The following is a 9,906-nucleotide window of genomic DNA, read 5'->3' as shown; positions in this document are numbered from 1 at the left end:
TTACATTATTTTTTGAGGTTATCTAATAATTATTGAATTAATAAATTTGTAATAACAGGACAAATTTTTTATATGTACGAGAAGAATCAATGTAATTAATGAAACCTAACATTACCTGAAATATCATTTAAATCTATTAAGAATATTGCAAATTTAGTTAGATTTTATTTGCGAAAATTACAATATTAATTAATAATTATTAAAAATTATTAATTAATCGAGGCAATAATAACAGAAAAGGGAAAAATTATAATTAACAGTAGTTAGTGCTGTTATAGTATAATCAATTCCTTATTTATACGTATAGGAGCTTTCTAGGAAATATATTTTGTATATTTATTGACAATGATCATACTCTGATACATGGATAACAATATTGAATAAATATTTTTCTTCGATTTTTTTTAGCTATCGTTACAATTAAGTTAAGAATATGAATAGAATTATATTTTTCTCAAGAGTTTGCAATTTAATCACAAGGTTAATAGTAAATTAGCATATGACATGTTTATTCTGCAACTATAAAAATCAGTATAATTAATGCAAATTTATTTATGAGTTATCATTGTAGAAATCCATAATATTTACATTTGCTACACATCTTCAGATATCGAATATCTTCAGACGAATACTAGCTCTGGTTCCCTTTCGAAACTTGCTATTAAAATAAATCTGACTTTGCCACGAGAATCTCGCAACCATATCGGTATTTCGTGCGTCATACTCGTTGAGAGATAACAAAATTGCTTATGTATCTTCATCTTTTAAACTTAGATCTAGTAGTATTTTAATTATATAAAGGTTGAAGAATTTATCAGTTAATGTTTTCTGATTTTTAGGGCTAAGAATTCGTCGAAAATCGTGACAGATACCAACGCACGTGGGATAACGAATACGAGCTTCTCGATGTATCCTTTTCCATCGTCTCTCGTTTGTATCGTTATAGAAGACAACGGCAAGAATTACGTACCATCATAGTTGATGCAATGTGTACGTGCGTATGTGCGCGAGGATAAACCGAAGAAAAAGAAGTGAAACATTCTATAAGGAATAAAACAACGAGTGAGAAGAGAAACGAGTATAGGAAAAAGTGCGGAGGATAAGATCCGAGAATTTCTTTCGTGAAAGAAGAACAAAGAAAGGATACGAACAGGGGACACAGGGAACAAGAGGCCCTTCTGCAAGGTCGTCTCGGCTATGACGAGGACAGAGAGTCGCCTTGATCGGTCGTCGTTGATTGAAGTTGCGGATGTCAGCGCGATCATTATAATCCCATTGAATGTGGAATACGATCTCACGATTCTTCGCTAAGGGCAGTAAGACCGCGGTGGTGCAGGAAGTAGCCTCGCTGCCGCTGTCATCATCATTGACAACAACAACAACAACAACGACGACGACGGCAAAAGACGACGAGCAGCAACAAGACAAGCTCGCGTGCAACGGCGTCGCCGACGACGACGCGTCCGTCGACGGTACGAGCGCCGTCCATGTGTTCTACAGCACGACGATGGATCGCGGCGCGAGTGCAGAAGATCGACGCAGGCTTGCCGCAGCCTCCGCCGCTGCAACTGGTGCCGCGACGGCAGCAACAGCCGACCAACAGTTCAGCGGGGGCGACTCCGAGCATTTCTCCGACTCCTATGATTCTCGTCAGGTGAGTCTGTCTTTTTGCTCCTCATCCGGAACCATCCGCGAGTCAAAACGGCTCCGAGATAATTACGGATTAAACGAAAATAGCGACCTGGAGAAATCTATCGTGTCCCGAGGTCGAAAAGTTTTCATAAATAAAAAAATTGGTAAAATATATTGTAAATGAGTATATTCACAAATTGTTTTATATAATATACAGGGTGTATCTGAAATGATGCACTAAACTTTAAGAGCATATTCTAGAGGTCAAAATAAGATTTTTTTCCCTATAAACATGGGTCCGCAAAAGAATTCTCCACCGACTTAGAGGCCCCTACAGTTTGGGGAAAAAATTAAAAATTGATTGTCAGAGAAAAAAAAAATGGCAGAAGGTTAAAATTTGGTATAGCCCAGTAAATTATGAAGTAAAGTAAGCCACTAAAATGAAAAAGATAAATAAAAACGTATATTAAAACATTAATTTGCCAAGCTCGGAGAGGGGGGTTCATTTGCGGACCCATGTTCATAAGAAAAAAAAGGCTTATTTTGATCTCTAGAATACGCTTCTAAAATTTAGTGCATTATTTCAGATACACCCTGTATATTTGTATACTGGTATCAGGGTTGGGAAAGTTACTTTATAAAAGTAACTCGTTACCGTTACCGTTATTTTTTCTAAAAAGTAACTCGTTACCGTTACTCGTTACTAATTTTAAAAAGTAACTCGTTACCGTTACAGTTACTAAAAAGTAACGAGTCGTTACAATTTCCGTTACTTTTTTACAATACAAACTAATAAATTATTTTGCATAAGAAAAACTTTTAAAAAATTGTAAGCAAGATTTCATTCAAGGTTTATTACAAAATAAATGATTAAATTTTATCGAAATTTTTTATTAATTTTTAATAAAATTTGTTGCTCCATAGTATCATCATTTAAATGTCCTCTTTGTGGTCTTAATACAGAGCCACCGATGCTAAACATTCTTTCTACAGATGCACTGCTTGGTAGAGCTGTATTATATTTAATAAAAAGTTTTTTAAGTTTTGGATAGTCGTTTAACATTTCTATATTACAATTATTTGATTTTAAAAACCGTTGCAATTCTTCTTGTTCAGATTCATTTTGCACCGTTTTTTGCTCAAAAATGAAAAAATCATCGTGATCGTCAGATTTTCCAGCTTTTGAAGAATTTTCAGTTGATCGGATTCTCAATAAATCCTCCAAGTAATTTTCAGCACGTTTTCTTTTTTCTCCGGTTAACCAGTTTAACTTAAATTTTGGATGTAAACATGCTGCTATTATTATTTCTTCTGTTTCAAATATTGTACGAAATCTAAAATCAAATATAGTAAATTAAGCGACATTGTTTGTTTTATTGAAATTAATACTTTTGAATCAATAGTTTAAAATAAAATAATATTTTTCAATTAAATCCTTATTTAAAATTAAATAACATATGTATTAATCAAATTAATAAGTTACCTTTTATTTAAACCTTGCTGAATAGCTTCAACTAATGAATGGCAATCTATAAGGTCAAATTTATTGAGATTTTCTAATTTTCGTTGCAAGGTATTTAGAACTGGTAGTAAATGAGAGCTCTGCTTTTCCGAAAAGATAAAGCTCTCATTGGATATCGCGCGTCGCGTCATCGCACTGGTCTGCAAGAGCCATAAGTTGATCAATCACATTCAAGCATTTTTACAACATAATAAGAATGCTAATTGGTCGATTTGCTTACGGCTTTACGGTTAAGATAAAAATTTTATCACGCACAATAGCAAGAATAATATCTTAAATAAATCAAAAAATTTGAAAAAAGTAACGATAAAAGTAACTGTTAAATTCGTTACTCGTTACCGAAAAATGTAACGAAGTTACTTTTTCCGTTATAAATAAAATTTGTAACGCCATTACCGTTACAGTTACCGAAAAAAAGTAACTGTAACGGTAACGGCGTTACAAGTAACGCGTTACTTCCCAACCCTGACTGGTATACATTTTCTTCTTGTCAAAGAATAATTATCTTCTTCTTTTGGCAAAATTGTTGGCACGAGTTTCCAAGATACCTCGTTGTCTAATATACAAATACAATATATTTATAGTTTTTTTGATTTTTCATGTAAAACTTTTAATAATTTTGTCATAATCAATATACATTTTTATAATAAAATTTGAAATTTTATTTGCGTCGACATAAAGTATATTCCCTTATGGCAGCCAAGTGTGATTTTTAGCTCTGATGTAAACAAGATAAACGTTAATATATGTGTATTATATGTAAAATTTAAATATATTGAAATTAAACTTTATTATAACAGAATTACCAAAAGTTTTATATGAAGAATTAAAGGACAGCAAATGCACCTTATACATTTATATTTAAAAATGAGATCTAGAAAAGGATACATTTCCAAATTAAAAATTTTGTCAAAAAAAAAAAAAAAAAAGGACCTGTTCATTTTTTGACAAGGAACACGATAATATTAATCTATATCCTATTTATATAAGACACTTTATATACTTGGGATTAGAATTAAATGTGAAAGGAAATTTATGATCTATAAAAAAAAGGTTCTGTAGAGAAAGAGAGAGAGAGAGAGAGAGTGAGATATTTTTATTCACGTTCGTCGAGTGTCAAAGAAATTCTCGTCGCGTGTATTTGTGAGACTTATTGTAGACGGCTTGTGTCCAGCAGTAAAGCTATTCTCGAACTGTGACGCTGCGACGAATATGGCGTTCGTTTCCTGTGCACGAGCTTATTTATTGCACGATAAAACACGCGGCTATGGTCCCCCCCCCCGCCCCCCATCCCCTCCCTTCCCAGCAAACTGCCCCGAGAAATCGCGCAACGGACACGTTAATCATCCCTTTAATCGCTAATCTCAAGCGAAGCCGCGCATCTTGGAAGCCGCTACTCTCGACGCTTGTAAAACAGAGATTTTACGCGATCGTATCAGCTTTCAGAGAATTGTATCGATCGTCTATTGATGTGGCTTCGTTTATTAACCCGCGCGTCATCGTACGCGAAAGACGTTCCTTGTGTGTCTTGTAATCCATAATTTTATTTTATTCGATTATTTAGTCTGCGTTCAACGAATGTGTATCATCTATATCTTTATGCAGAGTGTCACACTTCCTGGGAAAACCTAGAAAACCTAGAATTTTCAGAGATTCTATTTTTACTTTGAAAAATCGGATTTTTCTCTGAAAAACTCAGAGAATTTTATTCATCCTCAAGTACTTTTTTCAAAAATTATCTCTGATCATTTTGTTTTTATATTGCAAGCATCGGCAATCTGATTGGCCAATGATTGTGAATTATATATATGTTTTGAATATATTAAAAATATATATTTTTCTCTCTTTGATTATATTCATTGTTAGGGTTGCACGAGATACCAAGACTAGTTTTGGTCTTGTCTTGATATTGTCTTGAATTTTAAGACAAGATCAAGACAAGATTTTAAATTAATTATCAAGACAATACCAAAACGAATTATCAAGATTCTTGATCTTATCAAGAAGTCTTGGTTTTTAAAAAAAGTTATCTAATTGTTCCCGATCTCTAAACGGAGATTTTAATTAATATGGAAATAGGCGAGAAAGACAAAAAAATTTTATTTATTGTTAGTAAACAAAAACATTTATAAATTTAAAAACTAAAAAATTTAAATTTAAAGAGTCTGCGCATCATTATCATTACACACTTTAATGTGACATAAAAATAGCGCAAATTAATTACTTTATATTACTTAATTTATAAAGTTTAATTTCAATACTTACGTTTAAAAATATATCTATCGCTTTTTGTTTTTCTGACAATATTTTATTTTTCACTGCTTTTAATCCAAATAAATCTTCATATGCTTTTTTATGATCTTTCTCCAAATGTTTTTTTAATCCAGTAGTGTTACTATTTTTCATTTTTATTTCTTTAGTCACATTTTCTTTTTGACATAATAAACATACGCCGATTTTTTCATTGTTTCTTGTTTCATATTTAAAATAAGTTTTCTATGTGCATTGTTTAACTGCACTTACTTCCGAACTTTCATTATTACTTTCGGAAATGTTTGCATGTTCAGCAGAAGAACTTGGTTTAGTTTTTAGACTGCGTCTGCACAATCGAGACGCGAGCATACGCAGTAAAGAACAAACGAAAATCGTGCTCGGCGCTTCGGATAACAGAAGAAATCAGATATACTTACTATTTTCTGTTTTTTATCAAGCTGACAAATAATTTAGTGTTAAATAAAAACTGTTAATAAAAATCAAGGCAAGACAAGACAAGACAAGATGTTTGATACAAAAATCCTCTCAAGACCAAGACAAGATTAAAATTTTCAAGACCAATACAATATTTTTGCGAATATTGTCTTGTCTTGGGTCTCGTGCAACCCTATTCATTGTCATGGCAAAAAATACTGAATACACATTTTTTATTGTAACTCTTACAATTAATGATAGAAAATGAAAATATTATGCAAATGAAAAATGCTTATCTTACAAAAGTCATTTAGAACATTTTTAAATTTAATATTTAAAATTTAAGCAGTTTATTTTTCTTTTGTGTGAGTGGAAAAGCACGAAAAAAATTTATTTTAAAAACTTTCGTCTAAAAATTCTCTAATATTATCTTGAATTTGTACAAATTACCTGAAAAATCAGAGAATTATTAAGGAATCTTTTCACAAACTTTGGATAGACACCTTGTTATGCTTTTTTCTTAAGAAATTTTTTTCTTTTTATTGTCTTATCATCCTTTAAAAACTCCGAATGTTTTATCTTTCGAATGTGGAGAAATTTTTATATAATTATTATTATTATATAAGTATATATCTTTCTCTCTCTTGTATTTCGTCATGGATTTAATTCTATTGCGTATTTAAAATTTCTCGGTATTACACAAAGTCAAATCAGTATTATACAAAGTATCGATAAATTTACGCTTTCTTAACTTTGCATAATCTTTGCGAAATTCGCGTATTTGATTTTTTACTCCCGACTGTTGCCAACTTCAGGTTGGCAAAAAACGGAGGGAGTATGCGTCTCACCGAGCTCGGATCGGTTGTCCTCTTAGTTCTCGATAACTACTACATAGTTTGATATCATCTTTTGCTCAAAAGCTTCTTATTAATCAAGGAAGATTTAAAGCGTATAATTATCGTTATTTATATTGTTAATAAAAAGTGAAAAAACAATATGGTCTCGTCCATGCGTCCTCTCATTGGCTGCCGAGTGTATCTAAGAAGCAAAATGATTCACCAATAAGATTCGTTCTGAGCATTCGTATAGGGAATTTTAGTAACTTACTACTTAAGACATCTCCAAGTAATGGTGGCGGGAAAAATAGGTTAGACATAATCACATGTGTCAAGTGTCGACAATTATTGTTGTTAAGTTTTTTTTTTTTTTTTTTTTTTCTTATTATATATATACGATTGAACGTAACTTTCCTTTATACCGTTCATCTTGGCAGTCTGCGCAAATCCGTGCTAGTGAACAATTGATATGTGAGTATATTAGTGACCTTCTTATCGGCAATCACGTTTGGCACATGCCCAAAAGAAGTCTCGTTGCGTTTGGCCCAGCTTGTTAGAGAAAAATGTTTCAGCGATGGAGAATTGCAAAAAGCTTGCTAAAGAAAACCTGTACATTAAATACATTTGAAATGTATTACATCCCCTCCTCTCCCCCCCCCCCCGCCCCCCTCGCATAAAAAGAATCTGTCAGGTAGATTTCGTAAAGATGAAAATACATATCAGATCAGCCTATAAAAAAACTAGGGCGAAGACATATTTATAATGGATTGCTGCGTAATTTCAATTTCTTGTGTCTGGGAAGCAAGGCCATTTTTATTGCGTGAGTTTATTTCTACCATCATTACGTATTTATTTTCAAAGTCACAGCGAAGAGCTTATAGGATCCCGCGAACGGGATCGTTTCGATAGTAAATGCATCGACGGTGTCTACTAGCGTTGCTAAGGTAAGAAAAAGCGATCTTATCTCGGGCGCGTGCTCTCGTCTCGATCGTTTCCGTCGATTAATGTACTGGAAACTGAGCGCCTAATTTAAGGCGTGTCGTGTGTTGGACCTCCTCCTTTTCTAACGCAGAAGCGGACGGAGCGCGTTCTCCGCGTAACAAGCGATGCTAATTATTAAACGTGCATATTAAGATCTATGCAAGGCGCGTGTAAACCGTGCAATTAGTAGCTGTGAATTTTTTGCGCATTACATGTTCCGATTTCTACATCTTCATATCTCTGAAATATTCACGAAAGTGTGGACCGTTAAATTTCTTACTTAAATATCACAATCCTTTTTGTCGTAAAGTCTCTGTGCGCATGTAACATTTCTACGAAGAGAGAAAAGTTTCTTTGGATTTAATATTAGGTGTACAACTTTGCTTCCGCCGTTTTCCTATAGATGGCTCTAGCGGTAAGTAGTGGTCGAAATAAATAGATCATAGACGTCATGCAATAAACTTGGGCATCTGTCAACATAACCCCATAGAAACATTAGTCGATTTGTGTCTGCATCATAAAGTTATTCTCGATTGAAATTGTCAGTTTACGAGCCAAATTCTCGTCATTTGCGGGAGATTTTAATTTTCTGCTTCAATATGAAGAAATCTGCGGCTGAGGCTCATCGAATGCTCTCAAATACTTATGGTGAAGCCGCTATTAGTGAAAGAACGTGTCGTGAGTGGTTTCAACGCTTCAAGAACGGTGATTTTCACGTCGAAGACCGGCATAGCGGTGGAAGAGAGAAGGTTTTCGAAGATGCAGAATTGGAGGCATTACTTAATGAAGACTCGAGTCAAAGTCAAAAAGAATTGGCACGATCATTGGGAGTGGACAATACTTTGAATCATAAATGTATAACCAGTTTTTTACAATAAAGCCTCGAATTTCGGGAAAAAAACGGCGAAAGCAAAGTTGTACACCTAATAAATTTTGTTGTAACCAAAGAAATATAATGCTTCAACCATACTAATGTTTAAAGTAACAAATATGATTGTTTTATTTTTCAAATAATATATTTATTTATTTTAAATAAAATATTTTTTCTTCAACTTAAATAATTATATTATTCTTTCAAACAATATTCTTCTTTTATTTAAAAAATTTATTATATTGCTTTTAACAATTTTAAAAAAATCTTAAAACAAATTAGATAAAGTTAAATGGCACGTTACTGCAACTTTCTAATCAAATCTTTGAAGCATCTTAGGACCATAGGATATAGAAAAATTTAATTTTACTTATTCGGAATTTCTATCCAAATAAATGAATATCGGACATTTATCTGTCCGGATTTTCCAAAAATTAGTTTCATTACCTGAATTCTCTTCCGTAAAGATCGTATCAGAAATGTAACTGATAGAAATAGTTGTTAAACGTTATTAGCCGTATTTTGCAGGCCTTATTCATATACTCTTGATGACAGAAACTTTAATACGAGTATAGTGAAGTATAGCGCGGCGCATAGCGGTAAGCGAATAAATTATACTATTCCAAATAATAGTTATTTTTCCGTCAAACAACATGGTTTAATGCAATGAAACCATTAAATTTTTTATTCAACAAAATAATGTTTTTGTAATGAAACAAATATAAGTCAAACAAATAGATATATTAAACTTAAAGAAACCTTTTTCCCTGTGTACATAATTTAATTATTATTCTGCATAAATTTAATTATTTTTAGAAAGTGGAAAGAATATTTTTTAAACTTATATTGGATATAATAATTGATTCGCATATGGATTTACGATAACGAAATAATTTTAATAAGAATAGAAAAGAAACAACTTATACTTTAAAAAAATTTAAAGCAGTAAAAATAATCGCATAAATAAATAAATGTACATAAAACGCAAGAGAAATATAATGTTTAAAAATAATATTTAACGATGTAGAAATAAATATATCTGCATTATTTGAATTTAACATGATTATCGATGTCAATACACTTGACGTACAACATCCGGTGATCTTGAAATATCGATCGACCGATCGATCCAGATCATGTTTGGTCACGACGACTCGGCTCGAGGATTTTCCGGAATATTTTCATTATAACATTACGAGTGACGGAGAAAGAGATATCTCGAGACGAGGACTCGATTCTCGCTACGCGCCTTGCCGGCTCCTTTTAGAGTAATTACGGCGACCACGATACACACACACACACACACATATTTGGAGAATGATTAATGTCACGAATAAACTATGTAGAATCTCACTTGTATATTTCGCGCGCGTAAG

At 32.6% G+C, this 9,906-nt stretch overlaps 1 protein-coding gene across 7 annotated transcripts in view; it reads left to right on the top strand.

The window, feature by feature from the left end:
- Patronin (calmodulin-regulated spectrin-associated protein patronin) overlaps positions 1–9,906 on the top strand; it is an 82,026-nt gene that overhangs the window by 1,569 nt on the left and 70,551 nt on the right. For all 7 annotated transcript variants that reach the window (XM_070296283.1, XM_070296295.1, XM_070296312.1 and 4 more), the window contains exon 2: positions 840–1,654. In XM_070296283.1, coding sequence (XP_070152384.1) covers positions 1,280–1,654 — 375 coding nt within the window. In that variant the 5' untranslated portion in view covers positions 840–1,279. The remainder of the gene's footprint in view (positions 1–839; positions 1,655–9,906) is intronic.

The sequence above is a fragment of the Polyergus mexicanus genome, unplaced genomic scaffold (genome assembly GCF_030449975.1).
Source record: "Polyergus mexicanus isolate NDT 795.1 unplaced genomic scaffold, iyPolMexi1.0 SCAF_1, whole genome shotgun sequence".
NCBI lineage: Eukaryota > Metazoa > Arthropoda > Insecta > Hymenoptera > Formicidae > Polyergus > Polyergus mexicanus.
This window is presented reverse-complemented; position numbering and strand designations above follow the sequence as displayed.